Here is a 20,540-nt window from a genome sequence, read left to right on the forward strand (position 1 = left end):
CCTTGTGCATCTGGCTAAAGTGGGTTCTGGGAATCAAGCCTCGAACCAGGGTCCTTAGGCTTCACAGGCAAGCGCTTAATCATTGAGCCATCTCTCCAGCCCTCTGGAGATCATTTGCAGTGGGAAGAGGCCCTGGTGTGCCCATTCTTTCTCTGTGTGTCTGTATATTTGCTTGTCTTGTTCTCTCTCTCTGCTTGCAAATAAATAAAAATAAAAAACTTCTTATTTTATTTATTTATTTGAGAGGGGCAGAGAGAGAGGGGGGCAGAGAGAATGGGTATGCCAAGGTGTCTAGCCACTGCAAACAAACTCCAGATGCATGCACCACCTTGTGCGTGTGGCATACATGGTACCTAGGGAATTGAACCTGGGTCCTGAGGCTTCACAGGCAAGCACCTTAACTGCTGAGCCATCTCTCTCCAGCCCTTAAAAATAAAACAAAATTTTTATTGACAACTTCCATAAGCATAAACAAGATATCATGATGGTAATCCCCTCCCACCACCCTACCTTCTCCCCCTCCTAAATCCTCCCTCCAGTGGATTCCTTACAGATGCTTTTGAAGGTCAAAGCACTGTGGCAGGAGGGAAGTGTTCTCCCTGATGAACCTAGGCTGTGATAAGACATGGGCTGCCAGTTTCCTCAAATGTCATGCGATGAGAACAGCCAGGGGAATCCATCAGCGTTTCTGCTCCTGTTTAGGACTGTTAATATCCTTGGGATTCTCTGTCCTCAAAGAGCTTACAGACTAGAAGAGGGGACAGTCCATGCACATGAGATGAACAGAAAACCATATAAGGTAGATAGAATCACGGGCTAAAAATAAGTAGCTGGAGAGATCAGAGAAGGGGGAGCAGTTGTCAGCGAGGCTTTGTGGTTGGGAGAGGGGCTCAAGCTGGGTTCAGGGCGTGTGGATGCCCGAACAGCAGGGCCAGAGACTGGGCCTTGGGGTGGCGCGGACTCAGCTGGCTTCCTGCGGGAGCGTGTCAGGGAGGGCGCCGAGGTGTTGGTGCCCATGCTATTTTCCTGTGTCGGCCATAACAAATACCCCCCAGACTTGGCTTCAAGCAACAGATACGTATTCTTGCATGATTCTAGAGGCCAGAAGTCCCAAATCAAGACACTGACAGGGTCCTGGTCACTCCGAGGGTCCTTAAGGAAGACCTTCCGCACCTTTTCCAGTTTCTGGTAGTTGTTAGTTAGTTAGTTGTTTTTTTTTTTTTTTTTCCGAGGTAGGGTCTCATTCTAACCCAGGCTGACCTGGAATTCACTATGGAGTCTCAGGATGGCCTCGAACTCACGGCGCTCCTCCTACCTCTGCCGCCCAAGTGCTGGGATTAAAGGCGTGCGCCACCACACCCGGCTCTGGTAGCTGTTAGTAATCCTTGGTGCGCTCTGGCCTCTGGTCTCATAGCTCCAATCTCCACAACCATTTCCCCTGTCCTGTCCTCATACTAGGACATTGGGTCTCCAATACCCCATACTCCAATCCAGTATGACCTCATCTTGACTACTGACGTCTGCGAAGATCCTACTTTCCAATAAGGTCTCGTTCTCAGGCTCCTGGTGGACATGAGTGTCGAGGAGTCACCATTCAAGCCACTGCACTTATTTAGTCCTTGGACGCCTTGTTTAGTACTGCTACCTCAGGCGGTTAGTCTTCCGCTGAGCAGAGAGGCACCTGTTTCCTTGGACCCCTACTCCCACAGCCCCCACAGTGACCCCCGTGTCTATTTTGGAGCTCTGCTGACATACCCGGGGAGGGACATGTTGCATGAAGGTATGGACAGCTGGCTGGGGCGGAGAGTTCAAGGAGCAGCTGCCCAGGCTACGGTGGTGCTGGGCAGGAGGGTGGGGGGAGGAGGGGTGGGCCTCAGCCCTGGGGTGACTTAGAGGAGGGAGGAGCAAAGTCACAGGAGCTGGAAACCCAGGCCCATCTTGCTTTGTCTGTGGGCCTCGCTCATGCCCAGCCCCTCTGCATCTCAGCTCCTGGGCGCAGTGGGAGCCAAGGAGGGGTGTGCGTGATCTGGAGGCCTCCCCCGGCTCTCCATAGAAGCTGCTTGAGCAAGCTTTGGAGAAACTCCTCTGTGAGGCTCCCATTCTGCCCCCCTCTTGCCGGCAGTAGCGGTTCCCGCGCTGAAAGAGCAGGGTAGCTATGTCTCCTCATCCTGGGTACCAGGGGCCCCCAGGCTTGAGTATGGGGAGTCTGGACAGCCATGGAGCACCCTGGAGGAGGAGCAGGGTGAGGAGACAGGTGCTCCACTTTTCACTAGCCCAGGCCTTGAGACCTTTCAGATATATATATATAGTTTGTTTGTTTGGTTTGGTTTTTCGAGGTAGGCTCTCCCTCTAGCCCAGGCTGACCTAGAATTCACTATGTGGTCTCAGAGTGGCCTCAAACTCATGGTGATCCTCCTACCTTTGCCTCCTGAATGCTGGGATTAAAGGTGTGTGCCACCACGCCCAGCTTTAGAAATATTTAATAGTGATCACAAAGGCCTGGTTCAAGGAACCTAGTCATTCTCCTTTATTCGCCTGACCTTGGGGGGCCCTCTCTGGCTAGCTAGTTTTTTAAAAAAAAATTATTTATTTATTTGAAAGTGACAATGAGAGAGAGAGAAAGAGAGAGAGAGAGAGAGAGCCTCTAGCCACTGCAAATGAACTCCAGATGCATGCACCCTCTTGCGCATCTGGCTAACGAAGGTCCCGGGGGATCGAGCCTCAAACCGGGAACCTTAAGCTTCACAGGCAAGTGCTTAACCGCTAAGCCATCTCTCCAGCCCTGGCTAACTAGTTTTTAACTATAGCCATTGGTCGCCTCACTGACCTGGCTTGGCTCCTGCGGTGTTTGACCTCAGGTGACCTATGTCCCCAGGAGCTACTACTCGGAGCCTGTGGGGCCACATCCCACTCAGGTGCACAGCCTCTGTTGCTGGGTGGCTAGCCCTCTCTCTCTTCCACTCTTCTCCCTCCAGTCTGAGCCTCATATTTTCACAGGGGGACCAGCTGTTCAGCAGTCCAGTTCATTCAGTTATCTCATGATAAGCCAGGAAGGCGACTCTCCTAGGGCCTTTCAGTCACATGAGAGCTAGGCCTGGGTAACTACGGGATGGCATGAGGACTCGGCTCACTGGCACTTCTCTGCTTCTGAATCCTTCCTGGTCCTCTCTTGACTTCCAGAACTCTTTGCCAGTGACTTGAAGGAAGGGCTTTCGTTTTCTCACTGTCCATCCATCCGTTTATCCCGTTTCCCACACACGCATGTATCAGCTTCCTACCTACTTACTCCCTACATCTATCCACTTTCCATCCATCCTTTTTTCATCCATCCTGTCTGTCTATCCAAATGGCTATTCTAGGTGTTGAGGAAGTAAAATCTCCAATCACCAAGAAACTACATAAGTTATGCACTCTATTAGAGATGATAGACCCAGGACTGGAGAGATGGCTCAGCCTGCAAAACCTAATGACCTAAGTTCGATTTTTCCCCAGGACCCATGTAAAGCCAGACGCACAAAGTGGTGCATGCATCTGGAGTTCGTTTTCAGTGGCTAGAGGCCGTGGCACTCCCATTCTCTCTCTGTCACTCTCTGCTTGCAATAAATCAATATAAAAAAAAGATGATAGATCCAGCAAAGAAAGTAAAACTAGAGAGAGGAGACTAGAAAGGGTGACAACCTTCAGTGAGGTGGCTGGGCAAAGCCTAACAAGAAGTCAGTGTCACTGGGCGTGGTGGCGCACGCCTTTAGTCCCAGCACTCAGGAGGCAGAGGTAGGAGGATCGCCATGAGTTCAAGTCCACCCTGAGACTACATAGTGAATTACAGGTCAGCCTGAGCTAGAGTGAGACCCTACCCCAGAAAACAAAGACAAAAACAAAAACCAACCAACCAAACAAACAAAAAAAATACTCATTGAGAGTGGTGGTATATGCCTTTAATTCCAGCATTCAGGAGGCTAAGGTAGGAGGATCATTGTGAGTTTGAGGCTAGACCAGGGCTATGAAGTGAGTTCCAGGTCAGCCTGGGCTAGAGGGAGACCTTGATTAAAAAAAAAAAAAGAGCTGGGTGTGGTGACACACACCTTTAATCCCAGCACTTGGGAGGCAGAGGTAGGAGGATCGCTGTGAGTTCAAGACCACTCTGAGACTGCATAGTCAATTCCAGGTCAGCCTGAGTTAGAGTGAGACCCTGCCTTGGAAAAGAAAAAGAAAACAAAAAAAGAGCCGGGTGTGGTGGAACACGCCTTTAATCCCACCCAGCACTCAGAAGACAGAGGTAGGAGGATTGCTGTGAGTTTGAGGCCACCCTGGAAATACAGAGTAAATTCCAGGTCAGCCTGGGCTAGAGGGAGATTCTACCTCAAAGGGAAGGGGGTGGGCCAATGGCTTCTCTGGGAACAGCCTGCTCGGCAAAGGGTCCAGCAAGCGCAGCGAGACAGAAGGGGCCTGGAGGGGTCAAGGGCGTGCCAGTCCAGGTGGTGCGAGAGCAGAGATGGTCTCTGGGGCAGCAGGGGAGGAGGGCGCAGGGCCTCTCCATCACTGCACAACCGTGGTGTGTCTTTTTTAGGAGAGGAGGGCCTTAGGGGAGGGCATGCTGAGGAGTGATGTCACCTGAGCATCCCTGGGCTGTGTGGGGCGCACAGGAGAATGGGGTGGGGGCAGCCATGACATAAACGCAGGAAGTGAGGAGCTTTCTGTTTCCCTGCTAATAAAACAGGCCCAGAAAAGTCCAGTTACTTGCTGGAGGTCCCACTGGTAATTAGGGGAGAAAATTGAGCCCCCAATCCTTATATCTATTGGCTCCTTCCTTTCTCTTTGCTCTCTTTCGTGGCCCTCAGGGCTGCCCCTGTCATTCCACACTGGGCACCTCTGCCTGACCACCAGCGTTCCGTCCACAGGTCGCTTCCGTGACGACCTCCCGCTGCCAGCCTCTCTTGCCTCTTTGCCACCTGGTAGGATAGGCTGACCTGGAATTCACGTTTTAGTCACAGGGTGGCTATAAACTCATGGTGATCCTCCTACCTCTGCCTCCCCAGTGCTGGAATTAAAGGTGTGTGCCACCACACCCGCTAAAAACTGTTTTTTTAAACATTAAATATTTTATTTATTTATTTGACAGAGAAAGAGGGAGAGAGAGAGAGAGAGAGAGAGAATGGGCATGCCAGGGCCTCCAGCCACTGCAAACAAACTCCAGATGCATGTGCCCCCTTGGGCCTGGGGAATCGAACCTGGGTCCTTTTGGCTTTGCAGGTAAACGCCTTAACGCTAACCCATCCCTCCAGCCCAAATAACATTATTTTACAAAACATTTTTTAGGGCTGGAGGGATGGGTTAGCGGTTAAGGCGTTTGCCTGCAAAGCCAAAAGGACCCAGGTTCGATTCCCCAGGACCCATGTTAGCCAGATGCACAAGGGGGCGCATGCATCTGGAGTTCATTTACAGTGGCTGGGGGCCCTGGCGCGCCCATTCTCTCCCTTTCTCTTTCTCTCTGCCTCATTCTCTCTTTCAAATAAATAAAAATAAAAAAAATATATTTTAAAATGATATTTATTTAGTTGAGTGCTGGGATTAAAGGCGTGCGCCACCACGCCCGGGGCATTGTACCTTTAGCTAAGCTCCCGTGTGGTCCTTTTACAGGTGAAAACCTTGCGCCCCCGGGAGGAGCACTGACTGCCAGAGGAGGCTCGCTGCTGTCAGACATTTGCAGCGCACCCCGCAGGCGCTTAGAGTGAGGGGAAATACCACCCAGGTCCCAGCTGAATATCTGTGATCTTTCTGGGGACCAAGGCCATGACATAGCACATAGGGTGACAGTTGCTGCAGAGACACAGAGCAGAGCCAGGTCAGTCTGGGAGTGGACAGGACTCCCAAGGGATGACGCTCAGGGAGCTGAGAGGGGACGACGCCACTGTGCTGGGGAAGGTTTGTTGTGGCGGCCCTGGGGAACCAAGCAGCCTGTGCTCAGGCCCGTGCCAGCGTGGGCTAGGGTCCTTGGGGCAAGGCTGGCCTGCCAAGCCCCTCAGATGGCGGCATGTAGCTCAGCCTTCACCAGCGAGGGCCAGCCCGGGTCAGTAAATGTGGAAGACGTACTTGCTGTAGCCTTGCCCTTGGCTTTGACCTTCCTCTTCCAGGATGAACTCATGGGAACCAGGGAGTAGAGGACCTGCCTGGCCTTGGGAGTGGCCACGTTCAGGCTGCCAAAGAAGAGTTGTGTAGTGACGCAAGCACTCCCTGATGGCGGGTGCCGCATCTGGTTTCGGTATTTGAATAGAGGAGGTGGGGGCGCAGAGAGCGCGGGCGCTTAGTGACTTTAAAGCCGGCGTTGGAGGAGGCTGGTCTCAGGCTCACTGCCTTTCATAACTTCTGAAGGGTTGGAAGTACAGAGAGCGAGTCTTGGGGAGCAGCTGGCTTGAGGGGCATGTCTCATAAGTCTGAGGTTTGGGGTTCAGCCCAGTTGGTGTTGTGAACTGGAGGCTCTGGTAAGCTGCTTCCTGAGCAAACCTGGCCAGGCGTGGTGGCACACGCCTTTGATCCTGGCACTTGGGAGGCAGAGGCAGGAGGATCGCTGTGAGTTTGAGGCCACCCTGAGACTACATAGTGAATTCCAGGTCAGCCTGGGTTAGAGTGAGACCCTACCTTGAACACGCACGCACACGCATGCACGCACGCACGCACACACAAAGCAAAACCTGAGGTTTCTGGGATGGTCACTCGTAGGAGGGTCTCAGTGTGCTAGGTATCTTTGCCTGTGACCTTCCAACCTCCCAAGCTCTAGAGGGAGAATTCAGGACAATGGGTGGATTCAGAGGAATGGGTACCTTCTTTTGGTGGCACTGGGAATACTGTAGACCTCACAGTGAAGGCTGAGGGTGCCTCTAGCCTGGCCTCATTTGGGACAGCATCCTTTGCCACACAAGTAGCGTTGTAAGTGAGCAAGTCTAGGCACACAGGCTTCCAGCAGCAGGCACATAAAAGGGTTAGAAAAACAGGGAGGAAAGCTGTGTTTGCTTAGAGATTTGCATGTGAAGATTACAGGCTGGTCGGAGAGACTATTCATTCCTGGCTCCTCTAACACCTTCTTATCTCTTCCTGAACTGTTTCCTCATTTGTGAAATTAGAGTTGAAGTAGTTAATTTCTAAGTTCTCTTTCAATTATAGAAGTCTATATTGCAACAATAATTTCAAGGCTGAGTAATAATAGGAGAGTTGGGGTTTATGAACATAGGGGCCCAGAGGTGGAGTCCTTCTGTCATGGATTGATGTCAGTCTCTGAACAGCATTTTCTTTAAAACAGTTTACTTATTTGAGAGAGAGAGAGAGAGAGCGTGAGCGAGCCGGGTGTGGTAGCGCATGCTTTTAATCCCAGCACTCGGAGGCAGAGGTAGGAGGGTCACCATGAGTTCAAAGCCACCCAGAGAATATATAGTGAATACTAAAAGAAAGAAAGAAAGAAAGAAAGAAAGAAAGAAAGAAAGAAAGAAAGAAAGAAAGAAGGAAAGAAAGAAAGCTGGGGGAATGGGTGCACCAGGGTTTCCAGCCATCACAAATGAACTCAACACATGCATCCTGAACAGCATTTTATTTTCCCCAGAAGGGACCTATAGACGCGCACTCTCTCACTCTCTCTCTCAAATAAGTAAACTGTTTTAAAGAAAATGCTGTTCAGAGACTGACATCAATCCACAACAGAAGAGGATATCTTTTTTGTTGTTGTCCTTGCACATGCCCTTGGCTTGACCTTCCTCTTTTCCCCATTGTGAGCAGACGTGGGAAGGAGCATCTTCTCTGGTCTCTGTGGCCGCTGGGAGGGAGAGCTGCTGAGGATACCTTGCTGGCCACGTGGCTGGCGGTGCTGGGTGCTCAGTGTCCTGGCATTCTAGGTATGATAGCGCTTCCTCTCACCTACGCTGCTGATGGCACACAGCTACAGGCGGTGACAGAGGAAGGGTCAAATGGGGCTAGTTCTGCAGGCCTGCGTGGGAGGCACTTTTCAAAGCCCTGGAAACGTTAGCTTTGATGTCACTCGAGCGCACCTCTCATGCAGAGCCACTGCCTGTCTGGCCTTGTCCCTGCGGCTTGGGCCTCACTGAGGTCTCAAGGACAGCATTTCTGAAGGACTTACTGTGTCATCCTTTATTAGGAACATGACAAGGCCACTTGGGCTCCGCTAATGGCCTCTTTCTGGTTGGCCATTTCAAGGCTTCTTAAAGCGTCTTTACTTGTTTTTCACCTTTGTTGTGTGTTTTTTTTTTTAATTTATTTTATTTCAGAGAGAAAGAGAGAGAGAGGAAGAGAGAAGGGGAGAGGGAGAGAGAGAGAGAGAGAGAGAGAGAGAATGGGTGAGCCAGGGACTTTAGCTGCTGCAAATGAACTCCACATTCATGTACCACTTTATGCATCTGGTTTACAAGGGTCCTGGAGGATTGAACCTGGATCTTTTGGCTTCGCAGACAAATGCCTTAACTGCTAAGCCATCTCTCCTGCCCCTTTGTTGTGTTTGGTTTGTTTTTCAAAGTAGGGTTCTACTGTAGTGCAGGCTGACCTGGAATTCACCATGTAGTCTCAGGGTGGCTTTGAACTCACAGTGATCCTCCTACCTCTGCTTCCAGAGTGCTGGGATTAAAGGCATGCACCACCACGCCTGGCTCTCTCTCCACCTTTGGAAGGGACTTTCTTTCATCCCCAGACAGATGTGGTGCTTGCAGTGAGTCTGTGTATCTGTGTGTTTGTGTTGGGGGTGAAGTGCCCCATCACCTTCCTTCAGTAGCTGCACGGGAGGTTCTAGGACAGAAGGATGGAGAAGGACAACCGAGCGAGGACTCAGCTCTTCTTAGTGAGCCAAGGCTGCTAGAGCCGTGGCCACAGGGGTCCCTGTGAGTACAGCAGCAAGAGCTCTTGGTCCCTGGGAGTGCTGACACCTCAAGCCCCTTCCTGTCTCCAGACCAGCTGGAACCTTGAGAGAGAGTAGTGATACCCCAAAGAGCCCTAAAACCCACTCCTGAGCTGCTTGTAGATGGCAGCAGATAAAAAGTTCCAGGTAGAAAGACGTCCCCCACACTAAGAGGGCCTAAAGGAGTACAGTGACGGTGAGTTGACAGAGCTCTTGTCCCAAGCTGGTCCTATTTTGGTCACTCAGTGCATTTAGGACTTGGCTAGGCAGCTTTGTTCTTCTAGGAAATAATGGTTATGAGACCTAACATTTGCCAAATGTTTTTAATCACTGCTTCATGTTTGAAGGCTCTGAGGGGGTTGCCAAAACAGGTAGTATGACCTGCATTTTAAGGGGTGGGTAAAGTGGTCACAGGAGGATTAAGTCCAAGGACTGAGAGGTGGCTTAGCAGTTAAGGCGCTTGCCTGAGAAGCATAAGGACCCAGGTTCGATTCTCCAGATGCACAAAGTGGTACTTGGTCTGGAGTTCATTTGCAGTGGTAGGAGGCCCTGGCATGCCCATTTTCTCTCTCTCTCTCTTCCTCTTTCTATCCCTTTTCTCTCTCTCTCTCTCTCTCTTTTTTTTTTTTTTGTTTGGCTTTTCAAGGTAGGGTCTCTAGCTCAGGCTGACCTGGAGTTCACTATGTAGTCTCAGGGTGGCTTCGAACTCAGTGATCCTCCTACCTCTGCCTCCCAAGTGCTGGGATTAAAGGCATGCGCCACCAAACCTGGCTCATAATTTTTTTTTGTTTTTAAGAAGCAGTCAAAGGTCATAGCAGCCAGTACAATAGTAAGGGCAGGGCCTAGGTCTCTGGACTTCAACGTGCATCCACATACTTGTCTTTTGGCTTGAGGGGTCCAGAGCCTCCTCAGCTCATGAGGTGTGGCAAAGGAGAGGCAGAAGGCCTGGCTTAGGCCCGGGTTTAGGAATAGCACCACCAGATCCACTTCCCAAGTGGGAGACTCAAACTGACTTCCTCCAGCCTCCCGGGCTGGGAATGAGGTGTTCTCATCTCTCTGCTCCCTTCACTGCCAAGCTCCAAGAGCTGCAACCCAAGGCATCTAGAGGGAGCTGCACTCCCTTGGCTGCCACTGGGCCTCTCCTTGCCTGGCACTCACAAGTTAAACCATCAGCTCTCCCAATATCCCTCCCTGCAGATCCCAGGGTGATTCAGTTTCTTCAGACTGGGAGGTGGAGGGGGGGAAGCCAGCCACCTGCTTCAGTCGGTCTCAGAATCCAGCCCACATCACTTCTTTCTTGCCCTCTGCTATCAGCTCAACCTCCCCCCCCCCCCCCACCAAAGGGAAGAAGTGGTCGTGATGATTCCTGTGAGGTTTTCTGGGCTGATCTCTGGAAACACCGGATTTTCAGCAGAGCCTCTTTCTACCAGTTTACGCTGCGGCAACAGGATTTAATGCAGATTTTTGTTTGTTTGTGGTTTGAGACAGGGTCTCAGGTATAACCAACTGATCTTGCTGGGTGTGGTGGCTCATTCCTTTAATCCCAGCACTCGGGAGGCAGAGGTAGGAGGATCGTCGTGAGTTCGAGGCCACCCTGAGACTGCAGAGTGAATTCCAGGTCAGCCTGGGCTAGGTTGAGACCCTACCTGAAAAACCAAAATAAATAAATAAATTAAATTAAATTTAAAAAGTCTTTGATCCTTTTTCCAAATAATGGGCTAAGAAGTAACTATCTTAAGGCAAAAGAAGCCCGTCTCACTGGCTAGGTTGGGTGGGCATGTGGCCTGGCTCAGGCACAGTTTAGACATGGCAGAAAGCTTGGTTCTGGAAGCAGATACCACCAGTGATTCTTGTGGCCGTGAGACAAGCGATTTTCTTCCTTCCTTTCTTCTTTATTTCCTTCCTTTGTTTCCCTTCCTTTCTTCCTCTGTTTCTTCCTTGCTTAGTTCCTTCATTTTTCCTTCCTTCCCTTTCTTCCTCCTTCCTTTATTTCATTCCTTTCTTTTTCTCTCTTCTTTTTGAATTTGTTTTTTATTTTAGAGAGAGTGTGAGAGACAGAATTGGTGCACCAGGGCCTCAGCCACTGAAACTGAGCTCCAGACCCTTGCTCAACTTAGTGGGCATGTGTGGCCTTGCGCTTGCCTCACCTTTGTGTGTCTGGCTTATGTGGGATCTGGAGAGTGGAACATGGGTCCTTAGGCTTCATAGGCAAGGGCCTTAACCGCTAAGCTCTCCTTCCTTCTTTTAGCATTGCTTTCTTTGTGTGCGTGCACAAGGTATGCCTCATGTTTGTGCACGTGGGAGGTCAGAGGAGAACGTCAGGCGACCTCCTTCAGGATTCATCCACGTACCCCCCTTGAGACAGTCTCTTCTCTGAGCCCAGAGCTACTGTTAGACACTTCAGCCTCTGCTTCTGACTGGACTGGGCTTATAGGCGGGCATGGCCCTGCCCAGCTGTTTATGTAGGTGCCGAGGAATCGAACTCACACGGTCACAGGCCCTCATGCTGGCGCAGAAGATGCACTTACCTGTTGAGCCATCTCCCCAGCCACCAGAAAAGCACTTGTTAGGGGTTTGTTAGTGAAATGTGTCTAACTGGGCTCCGAGGTGGTCCCTTTGCATCCCGGATCCCAAGGTTCTCTGTGATACTGCTTTTGCCGTTGTATCCTGTTCCCTGGGTGAATCATTTGGGGGCTAGAATCTAGCCAGGGACAAACTGTCCTGGTGGGATTAGCTTTGACTCTGGGACTTGGCCACAAAGCCAAACAAACCTTCCAAGAACAGTTGCGTCTTCCAATGTGCTCATCACCCTTGTTTGGGGAAAGGGTTAAAGGCCAAAAGGATGGCCAGAGCGGGTCCCCGGATCCTGGAAAGATGTACACAGCCCTGCCTATGGCAACCATTCCCCTGCTAAGGCCTAAGGGGCCTCAGCCTTCCCACTGTTGTCTAAGAAATGGAAGAATGAGGGAACCTGGTTGGTGACTCCTCACTCTGCAGAAGGTCAAGGAAAAGAAAGGCAGCAGAAGAGGCCACTGACACACATCTGCCCAGCCCAGGAGTGACCAAAGCTAGGTCCAGAGAAGGAAGGGTCTTGCTGACACCGGGCTGCGAGAACTCCGGTTTCTGACATTTCCCCGCTTACCCTGGAGACACAGCTGATAAGAAGCTATACCCGGGCAGAAGGCTGGCTGACGTGGAGTCCTCTGTGCCCCAAGGCCAGGGTCCTCATCAAGTCTAATTGGAAAAGAGTTGTTTTTTCCCTCTGGGATGTCATTGTTAGTGATGGCTCATTTACACAACTGTTCATGAGAGGCAGTCAAAAAGGTGTTTTATCTGCTTGTGGCTTTGGACCCCAGAGTTTCAGTTCAGTTGCATGGGAAGGCATATGGCAAATGAGCCTGGCTGATCTTTATTAAAAGTGTCTTGCTGGGCTGGAGAGATGGCTTGGTGGTTAAGGCGCTTGCCTGCAAAGCCAAAGGACCCAGGTTTGGATTTCCCAGCACCCACGCAAAGCCAGATGCACAAGGTGGCATAAGCATCTGGAGTTCATTTGCAGTGGCTAGAGATCCTGGTGTGTTAATTATCTCTCTCTATCTACCTCCCTCTCTCTCTCTCAAATAAATAAAATATTGGGGCTGGAGAGATGGCTTATCAGTTAAGGCGTTTGCCTGCCAAAGCCGAAGGATCCCGGTTTGATTCTCCAGGACCCATGTAAGCCAGATGCACAAGGGAGCGCAGCATGCATCTGGAGTTTGCAGTGGCTGGATTTCCTGGTGCACCCATTCTCTCTCTTGCCTCTTTCTCTGTCTCTCTCTCTCTCAAATAAATAAATAAATAAAATATATTTAAAAAATAAAGTATTTTTTTTTTAAAAAAAGTGTCTGCTAAGGGGCTGGAGAGATGACTTAGTGGTTAAGGTGCTTGCTGCAAAGCCAAAGGACCCAGGTTTGATTCCCCAGTATCCACATAAGCCAGATGCACAAGGGGGTATGTGTGTCTGGAGTTCGTTTGCAGTGGCTAGAGGCCCTAGCATGCCCATTATCTTTCTGTCTGTCTCCTCTCTCTCTCTGCTTGCAAATAAATAAATATATATAAAAAAGCGTCTGCTAAGAAGACAGGCTGGCATGGAGTTTAGATGGAGGTGGGCTGAAAGCGAGCGACAAAGAAGCTCTTGGGTTCTGTGCTCTGGTCTTCAGACTTTTCCTGTGAACTTCAGGAAACAGTTCTCTGGCAACTTGGTGTTGAGGAAGGCTTACTGTGGAAGTTCTCAGATTTTTTTTTTTCTTTTTCTTTTAAGAATCACCATGTGAAACGCAGCTAGGCACTGGCCCAACCCCAGGGCTTAGGCCTCTTGATGAAAACGCTTTGCAGGAGTGGCTTGTTACACAGACCTCTAGCATGTCCCATGTCCGTTCCCTCATTTCCACAATCCTGTCTTTTCTTGCTGAGAGCACTGTGAGGGGAGTCATGGTCCAGGATTTAAGATCAGTCTTGCCCCCATGGACCAGCAGAGTGAAAAGATGCCATGCAGGGGGCTTCCTGGGGTGTTGGAGTCATGATGGAGGGGAGACCAGAGGAAGATATTTTTAGGGAGAAGCAAGGCCAAGAAACGAGCTGTGATTGTCAATCTTCTTCCACACCTCCCCTCTGAACAGTGGGAAAATGAGTCACAGGAGGTAAGAAGTATGAGGGGACACCGACTCCAGGCTGCGTAGTCTTTCTGCCTCCCTTCCCGTCCTCCACTGAACCCTAGCAGGCCCATCACTGAGGTACGGAGCGTGCTAGATTGAGGGCCGCTGAGGAGGGCTCTGTCCCAGCATGACCCTGTCCTTGGGCAAGCCTTTCAGTCCCTCCCTGGCAATAGCTTCTTCCTTTCCAGCTGGACTCACGGGCCTTTGGCAGCTCTCCGACCCCCTGAGTCCATGGAAAATGCTGAAACAAATTCAGGACACTTAGTGGTGGGAAGAGAGGGGAACTGAGCAGTAGCGGAGGCCACTGCTGAGATGGGGAGCTGGAAGGGCAGCTGGAAACCCGTCTCCCCAAGAGGGCTGATGGCAGAGGGGGTGTCCGAAGAGAAGCAGAATTGGCTTGTGCCAGCCTTGTCCTGGGTGTGAATGGGGACAAAACCCAGCCTTTCAGGTGCTCAGGCCTTCCATGGTTCCTGGTCCCCCAGGTTGATCTGGGGGCTTGCTATTCGTGTGCCCTGATGTCAGTGCCCAGGCCTGACCCTGGCCGGGGCAGTTGTATTGGCAGCAGTGCATACAGTATGAACCTTCCTGTCCTGAGATGGATCCAGACTCATTTCCCCGGGACCCTCTGTGACCTCCCACACCACCTGCTCCTGGTGCCAACAGGATTCCCTAAGAAGCCAGGGAGTCCTGCGCGGGCGGGAAGGACACTGGCCTGGAATCGCAGGGAACTGAACTGATCGCAACCTGAGCGTTGGATGTGATGTGCGTCCTGCAACAGACTTGGGTCTGATGTTTCCTAAGGATGAGCTCTGGGGGGCCCAACAGGATGGCCGGTTTCATTGAGAGACTTTCTGTCAGAGCAGTTATTTTTAGCCTGGGGAGAAAGGTCACGAAGCACGGAGCCATCACCCTCAGCCTCTCACTTAACACGGTTCAGCAGAAGAGGCCGTGAGCTGTCAGGAGCACGGGGAGAGGGGACGTAGGTATTCATGTGTGTCCTGTGCGCTACGCTCGCTGTTGGGGCTCAGGAGGAAGGACACGCAGCTTGTGTTCTCATGGACTACCTTGGTTTCCCCCTCACACCCACAACAAGAGGGTCTTGGTCTTTTTACTTTTTAAAGATTTGTGTTTGTTTGTTTGTTTATTTATTTATTTATTAGAGACAGAGAGGGAGAATGGGCGCACCAGGGCCTCTAGCCACTGCAAGCGAACTCCAGGAGCATGCACCAGCTTGTGCATCTGGCTTACGTGGGACCTGGAGAATTGAACCTGGGTCCTCAGGCTTCGCAGGCCTTAACTGCTGAGCCATCTCTCCAGCCCTTGGTCTTTTTGTTTGTTTGTTTGCTTTTTCGAGGTAGAGTTTCACTCTAGCCCAGGCTGACCTGGTATTTACTAGGTTGTCTCAAGGTAACCTCAAACTCATGGTCATCCACTTACCTATGCCTCTCAAGTGCTGAGATTAAAGGTGTGTGCCAACCTATCCAGGAGAGAGAGATAGAGATAGAGATAGAGAGAGAGAGAGAGAGAGAGAGAGAGAGAGAGAGAGGGAGAGAGAAGTGGCCATATCAGGGCCTCCAGGCACTGAAGATGAACTCCAGTCACATGCACCACTTTGTACATCTGGCTTTACATGGGTACTGGGGAATGAAACTCAGGTCTTTAGGCTTTATTGGAAAGTGTCTTAACTACTGACCATCTCTTCAGTCCCAAGAGGGTCTTTTGAGAAAATCAAAACTATCGCAGGAGGTCAGATCTAGAATGTTCATCCTACTACCATCACCATCACCTCCAAAAGTCCCCGACTGCCATCACTGCTGCAATGGCTCACATCGGCTTCACCTCCACCATCACCACCGCCATCATCATCATATAGGAAAACAGGTGCCTGTGGAAAGGGCCAGATTCTCCCGTGGGGGGAGAACCTCAACTGCCGCTGTTCCAAGGACAATGCCAGGCTTTGGAGGTGCACCCCAACTTTGAGCCCCAGTGGAGACTGTTTCAATGGGCACAGACGGGAGGAGGAGCCTTGGGACTGTTTGGCTTGGAAGTTGCAGTGGCTTGCAACTTTGTGTCAGAATTACTGAAGATTTACTGTTGCTAGCCCTGTGCCCTGGATTATTTAAATCAGAACCACTCGGAAACGGGAGGAAACATGGAGCCAAGAGTCAGGTGTCGGTGAGAAGCACAGACGGACAGGAAGTTTTACGGGTGGTGTAGACAAAGGCCTCTCAAGTCATAATGTGTAAATCAGTCACCTGGACGTCATGTCAAATGCAGATTCTCCTTAGTGGGTCCTGGCTGCAGCATGAGATCAGCATCTCCAGAAATGCCCTAGGTGACGCGGCGACAGCTAGTCTCTGGAGCCACTCTGAGTCCTGACGCTCCTGCTCAGAGGTCAGGCAGTGCCTTTTCCAGCGCAGAAGCCAAAGGGCTTTGCTAGTTACTGTCTGTGTGACTTTCAGTGCCTCCCGTTCCAATCCTCTAACCTGTAAAACAGACACAAGTGATCCTTGCTATTTCAGAAGCAAGTTAGATTAAGTAAATTCAATAATTAAATATATATTTTCATTGCTTGAAATGGTAATTACACAAATATACTGCAATTGAACTCCAGACGTATGCATCACCTAGTGGTCATCTGCAACCTTGCGCTTGCTTCATCTTTGTGCATCTGGCTTATGTGGGGTCTGGAGAGTCAAACATGGGTCTTTAGGCTTTGTAGGCAAGTGCCTCAACCACTAAGTCATCCTTCCAGCCCTTATTTTTTAAAAAATATTTTATTTATTTATTAGAGACAAAGAGAGAGAGAGAGGGAGGGAGAGAATGGGTGCACCAGGGCCTCTAGCCACTGCAAACAAACTCCAGATGCATGTGCCACCTTGTTGTGCATCTGGCTTACATGCGATCTGGAGAATCAAACCTGGGTCCTTAGGCTTCTCGGGCAAGTGCTTTAACTGCTAAGCCATCTCTCCAGCCCAGGACCAGGAATTCTTACTGGTATCAATATGTAACCACAGATCTAACATTTTCTGCGGGGCAGGGGGGCAGACAGGGTTCTCGCCATCTAGGAGCCAGGAGCATGAGCCTAGAAGAGAGGGTACATGCAGGCAGAGGCTGAGATTTCCATGGGAAGGACCTCTGTATTCCCTGAACACATCACATCACAGATCAGGAGTTGGCAGTTCTGAATTCCAGTCACCCCTTAGTCACCTGGTGACCATGTCTTTGGGGAAGTCCAAAGACCACCACTAACTTGCATCTAAAATCTACCTGTCAGAAATGAAGGAGTTTAAATGTAGCCAGGTGTATTAATGTGTGTGGGGGTAAATCTTACACGTTACTATACGGGACTCCTTTATAATAAAATGCTCTAGAACTTTCCATCCTCCCGAGGATGGCAACACAGGTTGGCTGTGAGGACTAATGAGAAAACTCCCATCCCTGACCCTTGGAGGCTTTCCCAGCTTTCTGAGAAGTGGCAAAGTTGGGGGTAGGGTGGCCCGAGGCAGAAGGGCTTTTCTTCATGGAAGGCAGTGTTGGAAACACCAGGCTTTGCCTGGGTGGGAGCCATCTGTACCCAGCGGAGAAGTGGAGAGAAGCCGTGACAGTCAAAGCTAATTGGGGCTCTCTCAGTCACGCTAAGAAGGGGCTCTTGTGGTCCGCTCCTCCCCATAAATCCATACACTCCTCCCTGCAGGCCTCCTACTTAAGCAGCCTGGGTGGGTGTGGCCAAAGGGATATATATGTCCAATCCTCACTCCCCACCCGTTTCTCCAAAAATACTCAATTTGACCCTTGGTGGCCGTCTCTGGCACAGACTGGGTCCCTATTTGCTCTTCCTGTGCCCTCTGCTCTCCTGGTAAAGCTAAAGGTCCTTAGAAGAGGATCCCCTCAGAAGGGGTTGGCTGAGGCCACTGGCAAGTCCAGGTCCTGCCCGTTTTGGATATCTTCTGAGGCCCTGTTCCCTCTCATCTGATGTGGGAGGGCCAACAAATGCCTGCCCTTAAGGGGACAGGGTTAGATGTGTGACTTAATAAGGTTGAGAGCCACAGGTAATCCCCGAGTACTCTGCCTTGTAACCTAAGATTATCTGGCCCGCAGACGCCTGTTTTCACCCCTCTGCTGACAGCAGTAGAACCGGCACGCTGGTCAAGACTCTAGGAACTGACCAGGAGTGGACCGCACCGGCGCGTGTCCTGTCTTGGAAGTGTGTCCGTGGGAGCAGGCAGCAGCTCGGGCGTTGCAAGGTTGAAGGAGGCCTTGTGGGGGGGGGGGGGAGGCCACCCAAGTTTCCATCCTGAAGCGTCACCCGGACCTAGTGAGGAGACTTGTAGGTCAGAGTTAGGGTTCAGGAGCTCTCAGGTTAGGACTCCCTTGGTGATGGACAGCAGGTCAGCCTTTTCCTGCCCTGACCTGTGGTGGTCCCCACAATCTTGGTGGGGGGTGGCCAGGCAGGTGGTTGAGAAGACCCAGGGGTGGAAAGCCGCAACCCTGGGTACTAGCTAGGCACATACCACACTTCCAGCAGAGGGAGCCAGACTGGTGTAGACTCTTGAGAAGCAGTGCCGACCCTTGAACTGACCAATCATGTTCTGATCATCTAGAACTGCAAGTCCCTGCTTCGGGTGGCACGGAAGATGTTGGCAATTTGTTGGAGAATCATTTCTCTACTGGAGACGCGAGTCTAGAGGAGAAGGAAAGGGCCCTTTATGCAGATACGGCCCCTCGAGACCACCACCTGCTCCCGCAGTGTCCCGACGGCGGGGGGGGCTGACAGCTCGGAGCCAGCCACCGCGGGGCTCCCTCCCGCTGCCGCGGGCTCGGGCTCCGAACCTGAAGCCGGCCCGTGCGATGCCTCGGCCACCGAGTCGGCTCCACCCGGGGATGCCGCGGGGCCTGGGGAGGAAGAGGAGGGCCCACCCGCCGCAGGCTCCCTTCCTCCCGGAGGAGGGGCCGAGGGGCCCGTGGAAGAGGCAAGGACAGAGCGCGGTCGTGGAGAGGAGCCAGGCCCGGCGGCGGGGGCGGGGGGAGCCGAGGGGCTGCGAGCAGAGGGTCCCGCGCAGGAAGCAGCAGCGGCGGCCGCTGCGAGCACAGAGGGGGACCAGGTGGGCGCCCTGGAGGTGGAAGACCAGGGCAGCCCGGGATCGAATCACCATGCCCCTGATGGCACGGCTTCTGGAGGAGAGTCAGAGGCTGGCATAGACACAGCAGCCAGACAGGGCGCAGAGGACCAGACCCAGGCGCATGCCCCACAGTCAGAAGATGAAGCCGCCTCAGGGTCTGGCCACCTGCCCGCCGGGCTAGATGGAAACCCTGACCCCATGTCTGCTGGGATGGAGGCAGAGGCAGAGCAGGAAGCCGGGCAGGGGACGCAGGATCCACCGCAGATCCTTGCTCCACACACAGAAGACCACGGCGGCCCAGGGCCTGGTCATCAGCCCACAGGGCTAGATACTGCTCCGGATGCCAAGGACCGGGAAGGTCCCAGCCCTAGCCAGGAGCCAGGCTCAGCCACCGAGGCCGGAGAAGAGTCTGGAAGAATCCAGAGCTCTAGGGCTGGGGAGATGGAGGAGGACCAACCTGCTGAGGGCCAGGTGCCAGGGGTCCCCGAGCAGGGTCCCGAGGAGGCCTCTTCCGAAGAAGAGAGTGGTGAAGAAGCCGAAAGCAAGGAGGAAGGAGGAGTTCCATCCGAGGAGGGGTCTGGAGAAGAGAGCGGTGATGGGGCTAGCTCAGAAGAGGAGGCTGCGCAGCCCCAGGAAGCAGGAGGAGCTACAGGCCCTGGGGAAGAAGGGGCCCAGCCAGGTGCCCAGGATTTGAGGGCAGAGTCGGAGGGTGATGCGACCCAGGACACCGAGGCAGAGGAGCCCAAAGAGGGGCAGCGGGAGAAGGGGAATCCTGTAATTGCACGGGGTAGGAATTAATTCATGAAGGCAACCTCAGAACCTTAAGCAGACACATTCTTTATTTTATTTATTTGAGGGAGAGAGATGGAGAGAGAGAGAGAGAGAAAAAAAAAATGGGCACACCAGGGCCTCTAGTATTGCACACGAACTCCAGATGCAAATGCCACCTTGTGCACCTGGCTTTATGTGGGTACGAGGGAATTGAACTTGGGTCCTTAGGCTTTGTAGACAAGCACCTTAACCACTAAACTACCTCACCAGCCCCAGTTCTCTTTAGAAAACCTTTTTATTGACAACCCCTGTACACACCAACAATATACCATGATCATAATTCCCTCTCACCACCCTCCCATTTTTCCCTTCCAAATCTCCCCTCCGCTGGATCCCTTCTTTACGATTTGGCTCTCTTCTTGTTTTTTGTTTTTTTTTAAGTTAAGGTCTTGCTCTAGCCCAGGCTGACCTGGAATTGACTGTGAAGTCTCAGGGTGGCCTCGAACTCACGGAGACCCTCCTGCCTGTGCCCCTGGTGCCACCACACCCAGCTCTCCTGTACTTTTACGCCCTCATTTTTGTTTTTTTGTGTCCTATTATGCAACCACCGTGAGGCCGTGAATGCCACAGCCACTTGGTGTCTGGAAGACAGTGTCCCAAAGCACCTCTCCTTTCCTTTAGTTCTTTCATTCTTTCTGCTCCTCTGCACAGTGGTCACTTCGTGTTGGACACTCTGCTGCCATTTCTCCTCAGCTCTTTGAGTCTCCTCAAAAGCCTAACCAAAAGTGAAAGTAGCATTAATATATGGGCATAAACACAAATATTTAGAGGATAGTTTGGTGGGCATAATATATCCATTTAGCCTGGCAACAGTAGTAGTTACTTCCCTAGGGCTTATGACTTCCTCAACCATAGGCTTTTGATTAAGTTTTCAGCATCAGGCATAAATTCCCGTCTAAGGATCAGGCCTCAAATCCAATCAGAGAGCAGTTGGTTTTCCCCGTAACAGACGTGCCGCCATTGTACCATTTGGCAGGCTTTACTTTACTTTTCTTTTCTTTCCTT

General features: G+C 51.7%; 2 protein-coding genes across 2 annotated transcripts in view; both read left to right on the forward strand.

The window, feature by feature from the left end:
* Srl (sarcalumenin) overlaps positions 1-20,540 on the forward strand; it is a 60,824-nt gene that overhangs the window by 16,442 nt on the left and 23,842 nt on the right. The gene's annotated exons all lie outside the window — the stretch shown is intronic.
* On the forward strand, positions 18,182-19,502 carry LOC123464425 (myristoylated alanine-rich C-kinase substrate-like; the record flags this gene model as incomplete). Its single annotated transcript, XM_045161292.1, is given in 2 exon segments — positions 18,182-18,340; positions 18,342-19,502. Coding segments are annotated over 2 exon segments (1,320 nt in total), but the record flags the coding sequence as incomplete, so codon positions are not given.

This window comes from Jaculus jaculus, chromosome 11 (genome assembly GCF_020740685.1).
Source record: "Jaculus jaculus isolate mJacJac1 chromosome 11, mJacJac1.mat.Y.cur, whole genome shotgun sequence".
NCBI lineage: Eukaryota > Metazoa > Chordata > Mammalia > Rodentia > Dipodidae > Jaculus > Jaculus jaculus.